Below are 22,802 nucleotides of genomic sequence, written 5' to 3'. Positions count from 1 at the left end.
CCCTGGAGCTTCATTCGAGTTTAATGACTTCAATAGTTCCCCAACACCAGTGACACTAATAGTGAGAGGCCGTTCTCCTGGGTTTTCCTTTGTAAAGCAACATTTGAAATCGGAGTTAAACATTTCTCCTTCTGCTTTTGCTTTGCTACCCACAATTTTAGTTCCTGTCTCACTCATAGGGACTGCACACTAAGTTTGGTGCCACTAACAGTTTTTAAGTACGAGTGAAATTGCCCGCCCCGTTAGCCGTGCGGTCTAACACACTGCTTTCCACGCGGGGAGGCCGGTCCCCGGCAGAGTAGTGTCGAGGTCCGGTGTGCCGGCCAATCTGTGGATGGCTTTTAAGGCGGTTTTCCATCTACCTTGGCGAATGCGGGCCGGTTCCCCTTATTCCACCTCAGTTACACTATGTCGGCGATTGCTGCGCAAACACTTTCTCCACGTATGCATACACTGTAATTACTCTACTACGCAAACACTGGGGTTACACTCGTCTGGTGTGAGATGTTCCCGGAGGGGGGGGTGTGCACTGGGGGCCGAACCGAATAATAACCCTGGGTTCGATGTGGGGCAGCGGTGGAGTGAGTGGACTGCCGTAGCCTGTCGTGGTGTTGTGAATCACTGAGGGCTACGACAGGGACAAAGCCTCTCCGTCGTTTCTAGGTCGCCAGTTCCGTACAATACAATATAATGACTGCTATTTATTTGGGTTCTGTGAAAGATCACTTGACAGTATTATGCTACGGTAGTTATTGAAAATGTTACACATTGCACTCTTAGAGTCAAATGTGTTTCATTTAGTGCATCTCTATCTATAGCCCTATGCTTCCTTTTACACCTATCGTGCAGTAATCTCGGTTTCCTCATAAGTTTCTTTACAGTGACAGTATACCGTGGAGCTTCCTTCACATTACGAACTCGTCAACTGGGTATATATCTGTCCAGTGCACGATCAACTATTCTTTTAAACTTGGCCCAGAGCTCCTGTTCTCCGCCGAAAGTTTCATGTTACACGTTGAAATACGACACTGCTGATTTTTTATCTAGTTTAATGACCTATATACCTTTCTGGTTCTTTTAGCCATCCTTTGTACTTTGGAAATCATTGTTGCCACAACTGCATCACTGTCACAGATACCAGTTTCGATGTGGATTCCTCGACGAGGGCAGGTCTCCAGAATGAGATTTTCACTCTGCAGCGGAGTGTGCGCCGATATTAAACTTCCTGGCAGATGAAAACTGTGTGCCGGACCGAGACTCGAACTCGGGACCTTTGCCTATCGTGAGCAAGTGCTCTACCGTCTGAGCTACCCGAGCACGACTCACGCCCCGTCCTCACAGCTTTACTTCTGCAAGTACCTCGTCTCCTACCTTCCAAACTTCACAGAAGCTCTCCTGCGAACCTTGCAGAACTAGCACTCCTGGAAGAAAGGATATTGTGGAGACATGGCCGGCCACAGTCTGGGGGATGTTTCCAGAATGAGATTTTCACTCTGCAGCGGAGTGTGCGCTGATTTTGAAACTTCCTGGCAGATAAAACTGTGTGCCGGACCGAGACTGAAACTCGGGACCTTCACTTTTCGTGGGCACATGCTCTACCACGCACACGCCCGCAAAAGGCAAAGGTCTCGAGTTTGAGTCTCGGTCCGGCACGCAGTTTTAATCTGCCAGGAAGTTTCATATGAGAGCAGATCTATTTATTGCCATTAGATTCAGTATATTTCCATTATGAGTGGGTTTCTATCAGTTCCAGATAGTTTCTGGGAAGGCATTTAGTAATGTTTCACAGAATGTCTTGTCACACCCACCTCTGCCAAAACTGCAGTTTTCCTAAGTAATTGTTGGATGATTAAAGTCTCCACCAATGTTTACTGTATGACTGGGGAACTTACATGCAAGTGAACTGAGCTTCTCTGTAAATTTTATGGTTACATCAGAAAATGAATCTATTGAGATATAAGGTTCCAGTTATCATTTTATGGTCACCCATCATACTGAGTCTTGTCCAGACACTTTCACATGTAGCTTCAATTTCTACCTTGCTGGTTTGATTTTCTTGTCTACTGTGACAAATACACCACCTCTATTCCACACCTGCCTATCCTGTCGATATACACTTAAAATTTTCCCAAAAATCTCACTGCTGTCAGTTTCAGGATTCGACCAGACGGCAGCACAACAGCTCGAATCATCAGACTGGTGTACAAATTTGCAGTCAGGGTGTGTGGGATAATGACAAGAACATTCCAGCTGTTGTACGAAATCGCACCCTAGACCAGGTGTAGGTCCGACGTGTCGAGCAGGCACACAGGTCGGCTGCAGGCCGTCCCTGACCGACAGCAGTCTATTACTGACGCCGAGGCAAAACCGGCTCCGATTGGAAAACACGACACACCCCCTGCCTGCCCTCTGATGGGTTCTTACTCGATGCTACTGAAGTGTAGGCAGTGGGTGCGACCACTTCTGACACCAAATCTGTTGGCGGTGGACACGACCACTTCTGACACCAAATCTGTAGGCACCCCTGTGGTCCTGGTCGCCTACGGTGGACTGGATGGCCGAGCGGTGACCTCTCCAGTTCTCAGGATGCTAGGAAATGACTGTAGAAGCGTCAGAAACGCCAAAGAAACATTATTAATTCGTAACACCTTTATTTCTGCCGAGTACAATGTGATATCGATATCGACGACCTTCCCCGAGTCCTCGCTGACTCGTAGCGACGACACCAGATCCGGGCCGCACCAGTCTCGCTAGCGCAGTGCCGCGTGCTGTGACGTAGGGAAGGAATGCCCTCACTCCGGCTGCGCGTGGCTGGCGGCACTCGGCTGGCCGGCCCGCTCGGCGGCGGACGGCAGGTGGCTCCGGGTTCGAGTCCCGGTGGTGTCTGCACGAGAGGCGTTCTCGTAGTGCGGAGAGTACTCTATCCCACCCCGTCTTCTTCCCTGCTGCTCCCGGTGGCTCGTCCGCGGCGGACGGGCGGAACGGGCCGCAGTCCCCCGGCGTCGTCGGCTCACCCGGTCGTGACGGCGGATGCGCGGGGCCTGGGCCCCGCACGATCTCGCCGACGGCTCACCGGTGCGGTCGGCATTGGCGGCGCGCGAGTCTGCCGCGATGTCCGCTAATCCCGGGTCACCGATTGACAGCGGCAGCAGAGAGGACCGGAGCCGGTACTGTCCCCTCACGTCTGCTGCCGGACGGGCCGCCGTTACTGCGAAATCTGCTCAATAAAGATTAACATATTGATTACCGAGCTGTGCGCTACGCAGCGACCCGGTACACATCTAACTGCGACTGCGAGTGAGAGTGCCTCGTTGCTATCAAAGCTGGCGTATTTAAAGGAAGCACGAGCGACGTCCTGACGTCGTGCTCGTTTGTAATGACCGCATTCGTTCCACTTATACTGCCGATTCATCTGTAGTACTCGTCCCTCAGGTGTTCTCGCAACAGAGTCACGTGTCGTTGCGGCCGACTTACCCAAAGTTGCGAAATGCAGTACAGCTGACGCTATACCTCTGTCTCGCGCTCTACGAAAGTCTCCGTCTGACACGAACCCGCGCGCTAAGCAATTCTCTCTCACCCGTTGTGTGTAACCCGGCCGTTGCCCCTGCATGACGGCACATTCCAATATATGTGAAATCCTCCTACCTCTCGGCTAACGTATTGCTTCTGGCTCTCAGCATAGGGAACGAAACTTTGACAATATTCCGCGTTTCCGACTCTTTACTATTCCGCGACACTACAGAAGTTGTAGACAGTGGCGTTTGATGTCAGTGGGATGCACGCTGCAGGGCATCTGCCCTGGAGCTGACCTTCGAGTAAACGATTTGCGACAGTTCGTTGTGTCAGTGTGGTGTCGACTGCTGCTCAGGCTGCAGCCGTATCTCGAGAACAACCCGCCACAGCCGCACGCTGAACACGACGGTCTCTCCTCTTGGTAGTGCCGTGTGACCGTCTGCGATCCGGTCTCCTTGCGACCGTACGTTCTCGTAACCGCCGGTGTCAGCAGTCGTCACAGTGGCTACGTTCCTGCCGGGTCTCACTGCAATAGCGCAGGAGGATCGTCCGGCTCCTCGTAGCCCTACTACGCGACCTCGTCCGAACTCGACGGGGTGTCGATAGTAGCATCTGACTCGTCTTGAAGGCGTTCTTCACTGACGTGAACTCGCCGTGTGCGATATCAGAGGTAACTAACACTTAACAGCTGTTACAGTGTCTATTTGAAGAAACCTGATTTGCACCCTCACAGTGTTGCTGCTAGCAATACTGTTGTACGAATGGTGCAAAATTTGGGCAGACGTGTAGAAAAAGGTCCACCGAGCAGACAAACTGTTAGATTCTTGGACATAATTGGCAGTTGTTTTCTTCCCATTTGTGTTTTTTTCACATCCAGATGGGTTGTGATAGGAGGGTTAATACAACAATAAATCGATAAGGAGTTATAAGAAAGTAGACAGCACGAATTAGTGAAGAATTAGAATTTTAAGGCCTATTGTATGAAAACAATTCAGAGTACGGTTTCTGCGAATAGGAGCAATCTGTGCGTATTATCGCATAACGGAGAGAAACTAATGGTTGTCACAGTTGGTAGTATATGTCAAATTGTACATTCGTTGGAATGTTACCACTGCTGTTTTCTGTTGGGAAGTTTTTAACTGGAGTATCAATTCAGTGATCTGCCAGTCGTACGTCTATCTCCCAGTCGTATGTCTGTAATTACCACCAGGTCTTCCCTTTATGCACTCTTGTCACTCCTCGATGTTGTGGTCGTGCCGTGCATTGCCACTCGTAGCTAAACCGAACTTCTTTTCCGTCTAAAGCAGCGGTCTCCAAACTACGACCCGCGGCCCGTGTCAGCTGGCCGGACGTCCCCGGTATCTGGCCCCCCAAATATTTGAGGTGGTACCTATACTGCCAACAATTGAGTTTCGAGGCCTGTCGCGACCGATACACCGCGACATTGTCGGAGCTCTATCTTTACGAAGCGGAAGGTCGTGGTTAAACTTGTGGCTAACCACAATAAACAGACAGACCGTTCTCCGTCCGATAGTGAAAAAAAAACAACAGTTAACACACTAGTTTGACGAAAACATTTTAAGTAAAAAAATTCTTTGCATTTTATTCTGCGCACGAGTCTGGTGCAAGTCTTTCAAATAGACGCCACTTCGGCCACTAGCCTTAGTAATCAATCATTATGGAAGATGATTCTTAAGCGAGGTTTCACTTTCTTTTGATTATGTTGTAAATTACACATAGCAAGCAAATCGTATAAAATATTTTTTTTTTAGCTGTTTCCACAACCTTAGATTTTTGCGATTTCATCTTTCCTTTAGCCTTACAATACAGTGATCGTGGAGTGCTAGGTTGCTTCAATCCCACTTGGTAGATCTTGGCCCTTATGACTTCGTGGGAAGTCAATGTGGCCTGTGGACTAAAAAGTTTGGAGATCCCTGGTCCAAAGGAAACCACTGTGATAATGGAAGATTACGTTTGCTACCCGCTGCAAAACCACATAACTGCTACTTTTCAAAATCCTTACGTATTTTGGCAGTCCCAATAATACTTTTAACATACCAGTTAAACATTCTTATTTGAGCTTTTAATAAGCAGAGTTGTTGACAGATTGTTATTATCCACAAAAACCAAGACATACATGTGTAATTAATCCACTCACTTCAAACCATCTTCTCTGGAACAACAGCCATTGCTTCGTCGGCATCCACGGACCCCCAAGTTGCGACGTCAAAGTGTAAACGGCTCCTCCCCACCAGTAAAAGACTCGCCCTCAATTGTGCCTCGTGGCTGTACGGTACTCACATTTGCATTTCGTATCTGCGCATAAATAAAAACTGTGCGCACAGTATAAGGTCTTTCCTCTGTCACTACTACCGTAAATTAAGGTTCCTACACATCTTTCACGGCACAGTAGAAAGGAAGTGGGACATGTCACTACCTCGAGTAGCAGCATATACCACCGCTTCATACGTGGCACAATGTTCCAGCACAGCATCCAAAAAATTGTCGTATAAAGTTTTCTCGTGCTTTTAAGAAACTGACGATTAATTTGGTCCTCGGCATATCGTATAACTGACTTGCTGAAAAATTGTCACTTGCTCCAAATCTAGTAAACTGACAAATTCAGTATCTTGAGAACATTGTAAACCCATACATTGCTGATAACGAGTTTTGTCTAATATTGGATACCTGCAGTGGACAAACTAATAGTGTAATGTGTGACGGCATGTCGACAGATAACAAAAATCAACTGTCTCGCACGATCGAAGGTCGACGCTTCGAAACTGCAGTCTGCACCAGGAATTGCACGGCTGCAGTGATAATTGGCAGCTTAATTCGTGATCAACTTTCAGCATTGATTTTTCAGGCAGTGCGTGATAAGCATCAAAAGTAATTTCTCAAAACAGAAATATTTTTAAATGTCAACAAAGATTTGTTTTCTGCCAAATCTTCGGAAGGAGCAATGTAGTTTCATGAAGACTGCAGTTGTTACATATTCTCGGTGCTGCGAGTGTGTTCGCTTCGAACGATTACGGCAAGTACCGTCCGCGTAGTTCTCTGAAGGAAACTGAGGACACGTAACGGAGTGAGTAAAAGAGCTGTTGCAAAGAACCCGGGATTAAATTTTTAATTCTTTACTAATTAAAGTCGTTTGAGAAATTTGTTTGCCTATGTTGTTATTTCTTATTAGATTACTTTTGTTAAACCTCCTATTACTACTAGTTTAGAATTGGGGGGGGGGGGGGGGGGGGGGCAAAGAAACGGCAGCGCACACTGCCGGAAAAAATACCAGTAGATGCTTTTAGAGGTTTCAAATTCACTCAAGATTCATTGTTGCAACAGTGCATATGGAGTACATAAAATGATGACATTTACAGATCAGTAGCAGAGCAGTTTTTGGGTACCAGACATTAACCCGTGCCGAAACATCCGTATTAATTCATGGTGTAGCCTCTGCACGTGGCAATGTAGGTGCCGACTGTGGCATCCAGTCAATTGTGCAGAGAGCGAATACTGTCCTGGGATATGTTGTGCCACGCCTGCTCAACCTGTCCGTGTAGTTCTGTAAGAGTTGTCGGTCGACGACTCCCGAGAGTCTATTCTCCTCTCGTTATATCCCCCACCTGCTCGATTGCAGACGAGTCTGGAGATCGTGCCGGCCAGGGGTGCACGTCTCGCAGAGCACATCGAGTTCCCCGAGCGCAGTGTTTTTGTAAGGATTATTCTGGTGGAACAACATATCACCTTCCTGTTGCGAGAACGGAAAAAGAATGGATCCGACAACATTCTCGTGTACCGAGTGCGTTACCGTGCTCTCTAGAAACCTGAAATGTGAACGAGAGTTGTAGCTTACTCAGTATTGAGAGATCCACAGTATCAAAAGTGTGCTGAGAATACCAAATTTCGGGCACTACTTCTCACTACAGACGAGGCAGTGGTCAGCAGCTTTCACTTAACTGAGAGCAGCAGTGTTTATGTAGTTGTCAGCACTAACAGACGAGCGATGCTGCGTCAAATGCCCGCAGAAATCCGTGTGGGACGTAGGACGTCGAGGTCTGCAGTGGCCCCGGTGTGTCTCCGACGAATACGCTGTACGACACGACACTGACCGGGTCTGTGTGGTACGTGCAAATGACCGTCACTCACTTGCGGGCAGAACACGCTTTTGTCGCCGACGACCGAGGCGCGCCGTTCCGTCTTCCGAGCGATCCTCTGACGGCACTTGTGGAGCCGTGCACGTCGACGCTTTGGGACGAGTGGAAGACGGGACAGAGATGTGCGGGTCCGTAATCTCACTGCTAGTAGACATTTCGCAGCAATTCGTGTCGACTCGTCTGGGCTGGCAAGCTCACTCACCTGTGTCGTGGTAGCTGCGGTCTCTCAGTACGACCGTCGTGGCAAGTGTCTTGTGTTGTGTGGATGTCCGGAACCTCATCTACAGACGTGAGAATCTTCACGTGACCACTGATACCGGCATCGTTGTACGACTGACGCACCATGTCCGGCTTGTGTCGTAATTCTCCAAAAGGACCATCCCGTTACTCAGAGGGCCACAGTTTGACCCCTTTGAAACTTGCTCGGTTGGCTGTAGTAATCTCGAGTTTGTCTCCGTGGCTCAGTTGCTTCGCACATTTGCACCACACTGAACCTTCTGGGTGTGAGCATTCCATGTCGAACGGTAGACGCAGATAGTGCCCCGGTATGCCGGTATGCTGTCTGTTGGCGGATGACATTCAAACCGTTATTGGTACATCTACGTACATCTACTATCTCCCAGGTGGCATATGCCGTCATTGGATCAAAATCAATTTTGTCTTTCAATGTGTACTATTTCTTTTTTATTTTCAGGGCAGCGTATATGTGAAAATCAAATGCGGGTTCTCTGCTCTGTAGTTGCTACGACAATGTCACTTTCCTCGTACAGTGTTCACCTTTTGGGTGCATAAGCAGCAGTCATAATAGTTCCTTTCCTGATTTCTATGGAGATATGTGTGTGTGAAACCCGCATATGATGAAGAATGCTCAGTTTTTCAGTTATCTATTCGATTCTGTCAATTCTGAGGCGATTTGCGTGTGGTGAACTTCAGATGTGGTTTCTCAAAAATGGGGTGTTGAGCCAAAATATCTTAATCATTCATTTTAGGTCGTATACAAGTGACCTGCAAATACGAGGCAACTCAGTTGGTGTTATCTGAAGCCTCGCCCTCTCGGAAGTACGTGTGACTGGTCGTACTCGGTCAAATCGAAACAAAATTATGATAAATCCATGTCTACTGGCAGTTCATAGTTATGAAAGCTATGTGATTTGGTTTTAATCTTTGTTACAATATTTAGTTTACTTGTTCTATATGGAGTTGATGATTCGTCTGTCTGTTCTTATATCAACAGTTTCTACAAACACGAACCAATTCTGAGAGGTTGACACCCGTGAACATTAATAATCTGCCCACATTGTCGTCTCCTCGTGTTCCCGTCAAGGAAGAACCACTGGACGCTTTCACAGCGGTCGACACGGTGAGAACGCATCCCTTTTCTTTACATTTTTCCCAATTCATCCATTGTGTTCTGTAGATCCCATCGAGAAGGACAACTTTCAGACACGTGTAACGTATCAAAGTACGCAGCAACAAAAGAAGGAACTCGTGAGAAACTTAATCTGTGCCTGTATTAACAATAAATATTGCTGTAGTGGGTTGGGCCGCTTTGCATTTTGGATAGTGTGTGTACAAAGTATATAAACAATATGCATCAAAATACTCATCACAGACTCGTATATTATGTAATATAGAAGGTATCAGATAGATTACATAATGGTAAGACAGAGATTTAGGAGCCAAGTTTTAAATTGTAAGACATTTCCAGGGGCAGATGTGGACTCTAACCACAATCTATTGGTTATGAACTGTAGATTAAAACTGAAGAAACTGCAAAAAGGTGGGAATTTAAGGAGATGGGGCTGGATAAACTGATTAAACCAGAGGTTGTACAGAGTTTCAGGGAGAGCATAAGGAAACAATTGACAGTAATGGGGGGAAAGAAGTACAGTAGAAGAAGAATGGATAGCTCTGAGGATAAAGTAGTGAAGGCAGAGAGGATCAAGTAGGGTAAAAAGACGAGGGCTAGTAGAAATCCCTTGGGTAACAGAAGAAATATTGAATTTAATTCATGAAAGGAGAAAATATAAAAATGCAGTAACTGAAGCAGGCAAAAAGGAATACAAACGTCTCAAAAATGAGATCGACAAGAAGTGCAAAATGGCTAAGCAGGGATGGCTAGAGGACAAATGTAAGGATGTAGAGGCTTATCTCACTAGGGGTAAGATAGATACTGCCTACAGGAAAATTAGAGAAACCTTTGGAGAAAAGAGAGCCACTTGTATGAATATCAAGAGCTCAGATGGAAACCCAGTTCTAAGCGAAGAATGGAAATCAGAAAGGTGGAAGGACTATATAGAGGGCCTATACAAGGGCGATGTACTTGAGGACAATATTATGGAAATGGAAGAGGATGTAGATGAAGATGAAATGGGAGATACGATACTGTGTGAAGAGTTTGTCAGAGCACTGAAGACCCGAGTCGAAACAAGGCCCCAGGAGTAGACCACATTCCATTAGAACTACTGACAGCCTGGTGAGAGCCAGTCATGACAAAACTCAACCATCTGGTGAGCAAGATGTATGAGACAGGCGAAATACCCTCAGACTTCAAGAAGAATAAAATAATTCCAATCCCAAAGAAAGCAGGTGTTGACAGATGTGAAAATTACCGAACTATCAGTTTAATAAGTCACAGCTGCAAAATACTACACGAATTCTTTACAGGCGAATGGAAAACTGGTAGAAGCCGACCTCAGGGAAGATCAGTTTGTATTCTGTAGAAATATTGGGAACACGTGAGGCAATACTGACCTTACGACGTATCTTAGAAGAAAGATTAAGGAAAGGCAAACCTACGTTTCTAACATTTGTAGACTTAGAGAAAGCTTTTGACAATGTTGACTGGAATACTCTCTTTCAAATTCTAAAGGTGGCAGGGGTAAAATACAGGGAGCGAAAGGCTATTTACAAATTTGTACAGAAATCAGATGGACAGTTATAAGAGTCGAGGGGCATGAAAGGGAAGCAGTGGTTGGGAAGGGAGTGAGACAGGGTTGTAGCCTCTCCCCGATTTTATTCAATCTGAATATTGAGTAAGCAGTAAAAGAAACAAAAGAAAAATTCGGAGTGGGTATTAAAATCCACGGAGAAGAAATAAAAACTTTGAGATTGATGACATTGTAATTCTGTCAGAGACAGCAAAGGACTTGGAAGAACGGAATGGACAGTGTCTGGAAAGGAGGATATAAAATGAACATCAACAAAAGCAAAACGAGGATAATGGAATGTAGTCGAATTAAGTCTGGTGATGCTGAGGGAATTAGATTAGGAAATGACACACTTAAAGTAGTAAAGGAGTTTTGCTATTTGGGGAGCAAAATAACTGATGATGGTCGAAGTAGAGAGGATATAAAATGTAGACTGGGAATGGCAAGGAAAGCGTTTCTGAAGAAGAGAAATTTGTTAACATTGCGTATAGATTTAAGTGTCAGGAAGTCGTTTCTGAAAGTATTTGTATGGAGTGTAGCCATGTATGGAAGTGTAACATGGACGATAAATAGTTTGGACAAGAAGAGAATTGAAGCATTCGAAATGTGGTGCTACAGAAGAATGCTGAAGATTAGATGGGTAGATGACGTAACTAATGAGGAGGTATTGAATAGGATTGGGGAGAAGAGGAGTTTGTGGCACAACTTGACAAAAAGAAGGGATCGGTTGGTAGGACATGTTCTGAGGCATCAAGGGATCGCAAATTTAGCATTGGAGGGCAGCGTGGAGGGTAAAAATAATAGAGGGAGACCAAGAGATGAATACACTAAGCAGATTCAGAAGGATGTAGGCAGCAGTAGGTACTGGGAGATGAAGCAGCTTGCACAGGATAGAGTAGCATGGAGAGCTGAGTCAAACCAGTCTCAGGACTGAAGAGCACAACAACAACAACAACAACAACAATATGTTTTGTGAAGTTGCCCTGCTGCTGTTTTAGTTTTATGACAAAATGTTAAGTATTAAGGCACACAGTGTGGTGTATGAAGTCACGGGATACCAGCAACTCGACACGGCACGGACTGAACGAGTCGTTCTAGGTCTCCTGCAGAAATATTGATGCACGGTGCCTCTATACATCTGTAATTGCGGAAGTATTGCGGCTCGAGGATTTTGTGCACCAACTGACCTCTCAATTATGTCCCCCTGAAGTTTCGGTGGGATTTGTGTCGGGCAATGTGGGTGGCTAAATCGTTCACGTCGAATTGTCCGGAATGTTCTTCAAAACAACTGCGAACAATTGTGGCCTGGTGGCCCATTGTCGTGGGAATGTTAGGTCCGTGAATGGCTGCAAATGGTCTCCGAGTACCTGAACGTAACCGTTCAGTCAATCGTCGGCTCAGTTGGACCAGAGGTTACAGTCCATTCGATTTAAACACAGCCCATACGATTATGCAGCCACCACCAGCTTGCACCGTGCTTCGCAGACAACTGGTGTCCACGGCTTCACGTGGTCTGCGCCACATTCCGGCCCTACCGTCGGCACTTACCGACTGGAATCGGGACTCGTCTGACAGGCCACGGTTTTCCGGTCGTCCGGAGTACGACGGGTGCAGTTCACGAGCCCAGGAGAGGCGTCTGCTGCAATAGCCCATTATTAAGGCTAAATTTCACCACATTGTCGTAGTGGATACATTCGATTTACGTCGCACATTGATTTATGCAGTTATTTCACACCGTGTCACCTCTTTGTTAGCACTGACAACTCTTTGCAGCTGCCGCTGCTCTCAATTGTCGAGCGAAGTCAGTCGGTTCCTATGTTGCTCAAACAGTCCACGGGTATACTGCCGGTTCATAGTGTCCAACGAGCACAACATTTCAGCGATTAGACGTGTCACCATCGTCAGGTGCACTGACAAACTGAGCTCTGACAGATTCCGATGCCCACGTCTTCGCGACACGGCCGTGGACGGCGAAGAGAGCGGCTTGCGTGGGGAGGGGATTAAATTGGCCGCCCGCCCTCAGGACCTCAGTTCATCAGCGCACCTGACGACGGCAACGTGTCTGATCGCCAAAATGTTGTGCCCGTTGGACACTATGAACTGGCAGTATACCCGTGGACTGTTCGAGCAACAAATACGCCAGGAGAAACTGAAGGTTCTTATGTTGTCCGTGGTGAGAGGTAATGGTAGTCTTGGCATAGTCTTGAGACTGTGGATTCAGAATATTTAAGTACCTGACGATTTCTGAAATGGAATGTCCTATGCATCTAGCTCCAACTACTCCTGTCGTGCAGCCATAATTGTGTCGGAGACCTTTTTGGCGGATCACTTGATTACAAATGACAGCTCCCCCAATGCACTGCCGTTTCATAACTTGCGTACCTGATACTACCGCTGTCAGTGTGCATATCGGTATCCCGTGTCTGTCACCTCAGTATATTACAGACCAGTCTGTTACCGTAGCTTATGTTCCACATGCACATTCGTTGGTTGTGCCGTCTCGGAACCAAATTATCAGCATACAACCTAAACTAGATCTTGGACTATGTTACAGGTAAGTCTGTCACCACAACCAGCATATCGAGGGGCGGGCAGGGGGGGGGGGGGAGCAGGGGGGGGGGGGCAATATCACACTGTAGTCCCAATATTTCTTAATTCTAATCACAGTTATGGCATCTAAATTTAATCGAGGAAATTAAAAAGTTTAATATCTCCTTAGGAGAAAAGTCTGAAACATATTAAGTAGCTAAAATTCTAGAACACTCAACGAGTTGCATGTAACTTTTTTATTTTCTTGATGTTTCAGTCGAGCAGCATGAGCGTCTTCAGAAATTATATAGCCGAGGGTGACACATTATGAGTATTGGGCCATGTGCAGTGCCGCTGTCATACATAAAAATATAAAAAACTAGTAATATAATGAATGAAACTTGAAACTTCCTGGCAGATTAAAACTGTGTGCCGGGCCAAGACTCTAACTCGGGACCTTTGCCTTTCGCGGGCAAGTGCTCTACCGACTGAGCTACCCGAGCACGACTCACGCCCCGTCCTCACAGCTTTACTTCTGCCAGTACCTCGTCTCCTACCTTCCAAACTTTACAGAAGCTCTCCTGCAAACCTTGCAGAACTAGCACTCCTGGAAGAAAGGATATTTCGGAGACACGGCTTAGCCACAGCCTGGGGGATGTTTCCAGAATGAGATTTTCGCTCTGCAGGTAGAGCACTTGCCTGCGAAAGGCAAAGGTCCCGAGTTCGAGTCTCGGCCCGGCACACAGTTTTAATTTGCCAGGAAGTTTCGTATCAGCGCACACTCCGCTGCAGAGTGAAAATCTCATTCTGGAAATATAATAAATATTTGTAACATGTGGCCCTGAGCTACTTAATTTCTGAAGATGCTCACACTGGTATTTATTTATTTATTCCATGTGATCTGATGGTACACAGTCTGTTGCAGATGTCGGAAAATATCATTTAAGATTGTTAACATAGGCCTATAGTATCCTAATGTATTATATTGCTCAATGTTTTCAATTTAACCCAAACAGTAAGATTACTGTTCTAAGTATTCATTTACAAAGTAAAAACAGTGACACAACAAATATGACTTCACGGCTCTGCTAAATTTTATGTTGTCTTTGAGGGACTTAATACTAGTGGGAAGATTGTAGAACAGTTGGAGGCCCATGTGGAAAGCTCCCTTTTTACACAGTTGAGTGTTTTTACGTATAACATACAGGTTTACATTTTTCCAGGTGTTGTATTCATGTATTTCATTATTTTTCACGACTCTGGGGTGAGTTCGCACTATGTGGTTTCTGAAAAATTTTAGAGTCTCGAGAATGTAGAGGCAAGGCGGTGTAAGGATTTCCAACTTTCTGAAGATGGGTTTGCAGGAGTCTCTGTGTTTGCTCCCAGTAATAATCCTCATTGCTCTCTTCTGGATTCTGAATGTGCTAAGAACAGTTGAAGAATTTCCCCAGAATATTACACCATATTTTAGGTGGGCTTGTATGTAAGCGTAGTACACACTGTTTAATGTTTTCAGGTCAGCACATGTTTTCAGTACACTCAATGCATAACAGCCTGTAGAAATCCTGGCATTTACCTTTCCTGTACGTGTATTCCATTTCAGGTTATCTTGAACCCACAGACCCAGGAATTTGAAAACAGTGTCGGTATCTATTGACTGGTTATTTATAGTGACAAATGGCTGAGAGGAATTTGCATTTTGTCTTGTGTGAAAGTTCATGGAAGCTGTCTTTTTGGTGTTGGTAGTTAATCTGTTGATTTTTGCCCAGTTGCTGAGTTGTTCAGTGGCCAAGTTCACAGCTTTTTGCACAGCCTCTGTATTCATGTTAAAGTAAAGCAAAAGCTACATGTAACCTGTGGTTGCTCCAGAATATTAATTTGTAACGGTTGCTGTTCCCCTGGATACAAATGCGTTCATTTGGTATATTACCATATTTACCCAAGTATAGGATGGCCCTTCACCCCCCCCCCCCCCCCCCCCCACCCTTCCCAAATTTCTTTTCTTTTCCTTTTTTCAATAAATTAGGTCTTTGATAAAATTTATTTTTTAATAATTCTTACTAATCAAAATTACAAACTGTTATTGATGTAAGAGGTCTGTCTAAAAAGTTAACGTTATACGTATTCTAAGTTTATTTCTTTTATTAATTGACTGCTTTTTGATAATACAAAGGGAAATAAAATAAACAAAAAGGAATCGTGTACATTAAATTTAATCTTCACTTCCTTCTTTATTTACTTAGTATGTTGTCTCTGATGTCACTATTTGTTATCATTGTCATTCTATCAGGACACCTGTGAAGCAAATATTTGGCTGTTTCTTCTGAATATGTTGCAATTTCTGATGTTGTAGTTACTGCAGGGCATGAGAACACAGCTGTTTTTTTGTGAGCACATAGCTGACATGAGAGAGTTACAGTGTGTCTCGCTTCCAAATGTATCTTTTGCCCACCTCTCTCTCACTGGCTGTGAGGACCAGCAGGTGATATACCCCCTCAGTCATTCCCATCATACGTTACGGCGAGTGTCGACAACATTGCTGCACGAAACACCTAAGTACGCCACTGTCGCGTTTGTCCAATTTTATAGTCAGTTCGATTCAGAGTGCAAATGGATTCAAGAAAACGCCAGTTTAAACGTTTTAAATGTGCATAAAAACCCACAGTACACAGTATACTTTCCCACAGTTGGCTGCCCAGTGAAATTTCCGCCTGCTCGACACTCTCCGCCCCGCACTCCTAGCTCTCAGCCGAGATGCCGTCACTGTAAACCCCCCCCCCCCCCCCCCCACTCCAATTTTCCATAGTGTTGTGCTCGGGCAAAGGTGAAACGTGGATGGCAATACCTTCTAGGGTTCAGGTCCTATGTGTAAACAGTGACTAATATATAAAAAAAGATCGCAATCACTATTCAGTCCAATTCTCAAACTTTTGCTCATCCTGTGATTTAGCAAAGTGTGTTCGTACTATCTTCACGGTGGTACTTTCCAATATATTGTATTTCCGTGACAATGATTACAGACAGTTTAATATGATTTATGTTGTTTGTTAGACATTTCATTGTGGATTAATTCTTCTCGTTTCATCGGAATGTCATATATTGTTCTAAAGCTGATTAAAAGCTCATAACAGTCTGGCGTTCTAATAGGTGTACTGCAAGCAAATTTCTCACTTGCAACCCACTCGGTAAATCGTTAGTTTCTTATAACCGAACAAAATATTGACTCGGGTTCAGAATCGAGTAATGATTATCGAAGAACAAGATTTTCGCATGCGGGTGTTACTTTTAGTTAAAAAGCTACTTAAGTGTGTGTATCAGTATCCGTACATCTGTGAGAATTTTTATTGCAGACCTGTTCAAATACAACAAAACCTTGTAAGTCAATAGAATGTAATGTTATTTCCTACTGTGTTCCAAAAAATTGTATCGAGCTCTTTGGTGTACTGGGAAATCCCGAGCTTATCCGAACACAAATATTGTTTGATTGTGCCCGTCTCTTCAGGGTTGTTCAAAATAAATTTGTACAAAATCTTCAAAGCTTCGTCTGCAAATGTAAGACGACCCCTGTATTAATCTATTAAACAATGTAAAAAAGTTGACCTCTACAGCAATAGTTTAGTCGCTAAGTGTAAGGTGACACTATGTTTCTCAAATGATCACTTTGGGCAAAAAACTCGTCTCTTAATTGGGTAAATCCGGTAAATAGTTCATGCATATTTCTTATTGGTAGCTTAATGTTTACCTGAATGTACTGATATTTTTTGAAGAAAATAGCTGCTTACAAATTTAAATACAGAGTCCTATTTACAGTACATACTGCCATTGCTTAAATCATTGTCTTTGATGAAACCCATTATGTCAGTAACTGGACTTCTGTAGTCTATCAGGATATGCAGTGGCAACTTGGCACGTTGCAGGTTCAAGACTTTGTCTCTGTCGAGACATCAGTTCGTGTCGGGATGGTCGATTGACAGTCATTTTTTTCTCACTTGTGCAAAGTTCAGATGCGCATTTGTCCATCTCGTCAGTTTATGCGTGTAATTCATTCTATGTAAATACAGAAACTGTGACAATTGCCACAAAAAGCTCTCCGTCTTCTAGGTATTTTGTAATATCAAAATACCACGGCACCCGTTTTTGCCAGAAGACTCTGTTTGTGATGCGGCAGTGTTTCAGCATTGCCACTCACCTGGAATCCAGAGCTCACTGTGTCAGTAGTGTATGCTGTTAAAAGTCTGCATCTGTGAGTGTGCAGAAAAGTCTACTCCCCACCGTATCTGTTATTAGGGATTATCCCGTTGCATTTGTATACTGAGTGTGGGAGTAATGCCTGTTTAAGTGTCAGTGTGTGTGTGGAATGTGTAAGTTTCATCTTGTCTTCACAGTGCTTACAGGAATAATATGTAGGGGGTTGTAGTGTACTGATAACCGAGTGTGTCAATGTAAACCAGATTCACTGTGCCTCTTTCTTATTTGTTTCCTGCCCGAGGCTCTCATTTTGAAAGAAATTAGTCTTCGAGTCGCAAGTGCACTGCCTCGTTGTTGCAACACAGTAAAAACAGTAGCTACAAATAATGAATTTAAATCCAAAATTACAGATGTGTTCAAATTATTAAACTGAAGACATTTTTTCCAAAACTTTACATTTATTACACATTTGCATCCACATACAATTCGGGAGGACGACGGTTCAATCCCGTCTCCGGCCATCCTGATTTAGGTTTTCCGCGATTTCCCTAAATCGCTTCAGGCAAATGCCGGGATGGTTCCTTTGAAAGGGCATGGCCAATTTCCTTCCCCATCCTTCCCTCACCCGAGCTTGCGGTCCGTCTCTAATGACCTCGTTGTCGACGAGACGTTAAACACTAATCTCCTCCTCCTCCTCCTCCTCCTCCACATCCAGATTATGTTTGAACATTCAATACTTTGTATGCGTGCCTTTGTTCTTAATCAACGTTTTGATCCTGTTTGGCATAGTTTTTACTAACTTTTCGCATGACATTTTAATACCATTGTCATGGTACCAGATTTCCTCTAGTTTCTCCATGAGATCCTGTTTGGTGGTTATTGTAAATTTCCTTGTCCTCAGTTTCACAATAGCCCATAAATTTGCAGTTGGGTTCATATCAGGGCTACTCCGTGGTCAGGGCAACACTTTCAGTTGCTTTTCTTCCAAGTACTTTGAAACGCATTTGGCTTTGTGGCAAGGTGCCCCATCATGCATAAAAATGGCATCTTTATTAGGAAACCACTCATTTATTTGGGGGAAAAGTTCCTTTTCGAGAGCTTAATTATATTGTTCTTGCCGCATTGTCCCTTCAATAAGGTGTAATCTGCGAGGACCTTCCATGGACATCACACTCCAGACCACAATGGAAGTCGGATGCTTCACACATTTCTGCACACACTCAGCTCTGAACTGTTCTCCAGGTCTGTGACGAACATCCTGGCTGCTTTCTTCCATCACAGTGAATACAGACCCCTCACTGAAGCATACCTGAAGCATGTGTACAAAATTGCAATTTAAGTTGGGAATATTAGCATAGGAGACCTCAACAGTCCCAAAATTCAGATGTGCATTCCTTCAATATCAATAAAAGATCATAATTTCAAGCCAAAATTTCTATCTTGAGAGATAAGACCCACTTAATTTGCCATATCAGTGCAGATACCTTAGCCCAGAGTTGACACGTCCACTCCTGAAGTTGTTTAGCCCACTGCAATCTTTCGGTTTTCATCATAGGTGTGATTTTCTGTTCTTTCCTTGGTCGGCGCGCCTTTAAACTACATTCGAACAGCCTCTTCCTCACTGTCATAGGTGAAACTTCAACTCCCAAACCTTACAGCTGATGGCTCATGTCTGTAGAAGTAAGTTTACGGTTCACTACTGCCATGTTTGTAAGCTTCTCAGTGTTCTAGGACTGATTTTTCTGTTACGTCCACATTTTCCTTTCCTGTTTGGCTTGCATTCACTGCACTAAAAGTTTGATGCTGCTGCCAGTTTTCTGTGATGATGTCATGCTGTCAGCAATTTCTTGCTGTGTATAACGATTTTCAGCAAAAAGTATTACCACAGCCGAAACTTTCCGAAGTGAAACATCATTTGTCTTCCACGTAACCTCACTTTATTTGAAAAGTCCACGATTTATTGCTATAGCTAAAAAACGTGCAATTTCACAAGCTGTATAACACCTTGTTAATGTAGCAAGAAGTTGATAGAATAAATAACAACCTGAAGTACACCACAGAAACATAAAACATTAGTGTAAACACAATTTCAAAGCGTGTACAGAGACAACTAACACCAACGTGATTTGGAGGGAAAATGCCAAATGCTACCAACTGTGAAAAATTCAGTGACCTGTGAGTTGCTCAGAACGGAACCATTAAAACCGATCAATTAAGAGTATCAAAAATAATCGTTTAGTCTAATAGTTTGAACACATCTGTATAGTGAACACACTTTTTAAAAAAATCTGAAGGAGCAAGTCAGATTCAAAGACAGACCAAAAGGGAAACTGTGCAGTTAGTTGTAGTTGTAGTAAGTGCGTCGGACGTGACTGGTATGACAAACTGAGAACAGTGAAAATAACATAATTCACGTACCGGGTGTGTCCCCTATGGGTCGTCAGGTGTATTTTCTCTGGTGTTTCGACAGGTATTTGCAGTTTCGTTTTGGCAGTGTATAGCCGGAGCTGACCCAAACGAATCCCATTCGTCGCGTCTTTCATAAGATGCCGAGCGTCGAAGGAAAGCGTCAGTTTGTTTCCCATTACTAATGAGGTGATTTTTAAAGCGGAATTTTATGTGCCCACTTAAGAGTGTGCTCCCAAATTCGTCTACTGCATTATTCGTTTTATAGACACGTGGTAACAGGATCAGGAAAACACAGAGGATCATCAAGAACTCCAGCAGCGACTGGCACAGTGGTAGTGGTCAGTGTGGCGCTGTCGCTAGAGCACTGGCGATCCTTCGTGTTTTACTGTTCCTGTTAACAAACGTCGATAAAACTAATATCTCACGAGACTAATTTTTGATTCGAATAAATGATTCTAGCTTCGTCATAGGTTGCACTGAGAAGTATCTATTTCTTATTTCCCGACAGTGACTGGTTTCGGAGACCTGTGTCTGTTTTCAAACCGTCCTACAAAGAAGATTACAGTTGACACTAGAACCTTATACAAATGAGGCACATATTTGTAATACTATTGTAGAACACTAATATATGTGAAAGTTATAGAAATTTGTCAAAGTTCTATTTTACAAGTTGCCTTACCATTCATGTACCGTGCTGTAAGTATGACCGACACAGGTGTACAGAAACTGGCCCTGCAGTAGTCGGAGCAGTATATGGCTGACTTAAGGGGAGGTTTACTATTTTTGGTTCAAAAAATTGATTTTTTAAAATTCCATTTTTGGATCCATAAAAGTGTTTAGAATCCACCCCTGAAACGGTTTTTCTGGATACGGAACGGAAATGTTTGTTACTCGTGGTTGAACAAAAAAAATGCACATGCCTGAAATCGGCCTTTTTCACACACCAGTTTTTTTCTTTCGGAGGATGAGTTATTGTACCGGTGCTTGGGAGGAAAAAAAAAAAGCACTCTGTCGTCGGGCCTACCGGGACCATCTGACAGCCGTGTCAACCTCAGTGGAGGATGCGGATAGGAGGGGAGTGGGGTCAGCACACCGCTCTCCCAGTTGCTATGATAGTATTCTTGACTGAAGCTGATACTATTCAGTCGAGTAGCTCCTCAATTGGCATCACGAGGCTCAGTGCACCCTGAAAAATGGCAACAGCGCGCGGTGGCCGGGATGGTCACCCGTCCGAGTGCCGACCGTGCCCGACAGCGCTGAACTTCGGTGATCTCACGGGAACCGGTGTATGCACTGTGGCAAGGACGTTGCCCGCTTGGGAGGAAACACACAAAAGTTCAAATGAAAGTTTGAACACGTGTGTTCGGAAGTTAGCCCCCAAGCATTTGCATTCTGGTGCGAAGACTGTGGAGATTGCGACTTTCCCGGCAGTGAGCAGCTTCGACGAAGGGTATTCAGCAAAACTGAAGACCGTAACAATGATGGATGTCACCCTGGGACTCTATTCGAGGCAATTCGCTGAGCATTCGGACGACCACCGGATTCGAGCGGCCGAAAACCGCTTGTCACTGGCCGTACTAGCGACTCTGGAGCAGCACAGGATGTCCCGGATCGAGCAGGACATTCTCTGTGAGGAAGAGGAAGGACTAGTTTATTGTTCCAGAATAGCAGATTGAATGTACGTTGCATAATATTGCATTTATTTGTAGTCAAAACTTCAAATGTGTTTTTCTCTAAATGACTTTTTTAATCGCGCGAGATGGTGACTTCAAACCTACTCAACCGATTGGGACGATTCTTTGTTTCTGGTGAAGCTAACTAAATTGTCTAGGAGTTGTACCACTTTTATTCAGATCCATCAATTATAAATATTTTTACTTGGCCGATGAAGTCGGAAAACTGATGAAAAAAAAAAAATTCTATTTTTTTTTTTTTTTTTTTTCAAATGGCCACCATTTTGTTTCCTATGGTCCAAATAACTGAAGCGAGGTATAACTCCTAAAGTATCTTATACACTTCGCTAACGTCAACTCAATTTCTATTTCAGACGAGCCGGTTGACCTGTGACGTACCGCGTGTGGAGGTCTACATCAAAATTTTGTTTCGTTCCGACGGCACTTCCGCCTTTGCTCTTCTACATTTCTGGTCGAAAAAATTCCAGTTTGTAGAGGAAATACCAATAAACATTTTGACCCAATTTGACATTGATATCTATAACACATCACAAGAAAAAAAATTCTCATATATCATGCTTTTTTTGGGCCAAAGATAGTAAACCTCCCCTAATGACACCTAATTGTGCCACACAGGATGTGCATTAGGGAACTGGCACTTCACACACACCAGTGGTCGCCACGTAAAACTGCAGAGGTCGCTGACAGCGGCGTGCGTCAAGTATAAAATATTTACTGACTGAACACTACATTATTTTTCTTTTTATAAACTTAAAATAGATTTCAAAATCCTACAGTACCAAAAATTCTTTTTTACACAACCACTCTTCAGTCCCCGTCGAGTCGAATCGCGCCGAACTCCTGTGCCTTACGTCACTTGGAGGTGCTGCAGTTGCCTGAGATATGCTGGGTAGTTATACTGTTACACATAATGTGTCCAGTCCCTAAAAAACTACATGTCTGCATTACAACCCAAAACCAAAAAAATGCAGCAGCCGCCACTCCAAAAATAAATAAGTCAACCTGCCAGTCTACAAGAAGACTGATCACCGCCACAGTAATTCGTGGTACTGCGGAGTGAATAAGTGCCGTCATTTGTGCCACGTACATGGCAGGTTGGGTTGGCCTTTAAGTGTCTTTCCTGTAAGCAAATTAGCTGCTGTAAAGTTGGACATATACCTCTTGATCAGTACAGGCCAGTTTCAGTGCACGGGCTATCGCCTGTATTTGTAGCAGTTAAAACATGGTATGTAATTGGTTAGACAATGTGTGAAACAGGTCCAGGACAAATTTGTATACCTTACACGTATATTAGTGTAGACTGATGATTATCAATCTATTCTGAATTACAAAGTTGCTGTTTCACAGCCATGTCTAAGATTTTGGTATAGTAGTGGGTTAGTTAG

The 22,802-nt window shown here is 44.2% G+C and overlaps 1 protein-coding gene across 14 annotated transcripts in view; it reads left to right on the top strand.

Annotated features, from left to right (window-relative positions):
- The window catches only part of LOC126427252 (GDNF-inducible zinc finger protein 1-like), a 122,434-nt gene that overhangs the window by 32,470 nt on the left and 67,162 nt on the right, over positions 1-22,802 (top strand). For 11 of the 14 annotated variants that reach the window (XM_050089503.1, XM_050089501.1, XM_050089502.1 and 8 more), the window contains one exon: positions 8,902-9,027. The exons of the other annotated variants lie outside the window; for them this stretch is intronic. In XM_050089503.1, the coding sequence (XP_049945460.1) occupies positions 8,902-9,027 (126 nt within the window). The remainder of the gene's footprint in view (positions 1-8,901; positions 9,028-22,802) is intronic. 14 annotated transcript variants of the gene reach the window in all.

The sequence above is a fragment of the Schistocerca serialis genome, chromosome 11, assembly GCF_023864345.2.
Source record: "Schistocerca serialis cubense isolate TAMUIC-IGC-003099 chromosome 11, iqSchSeri2.2, whole genome shotgun sequence".
Classification (NCBI taxonomy): Eukaryota; Metazoa; Arthropoda; class Insecta; order Orthoptera; family Acrididae; genus Schistocerca; species Schistocerca serialis.
This window is presented reverse-complemented; position numbering and strand designations above follow the sequence as displayed.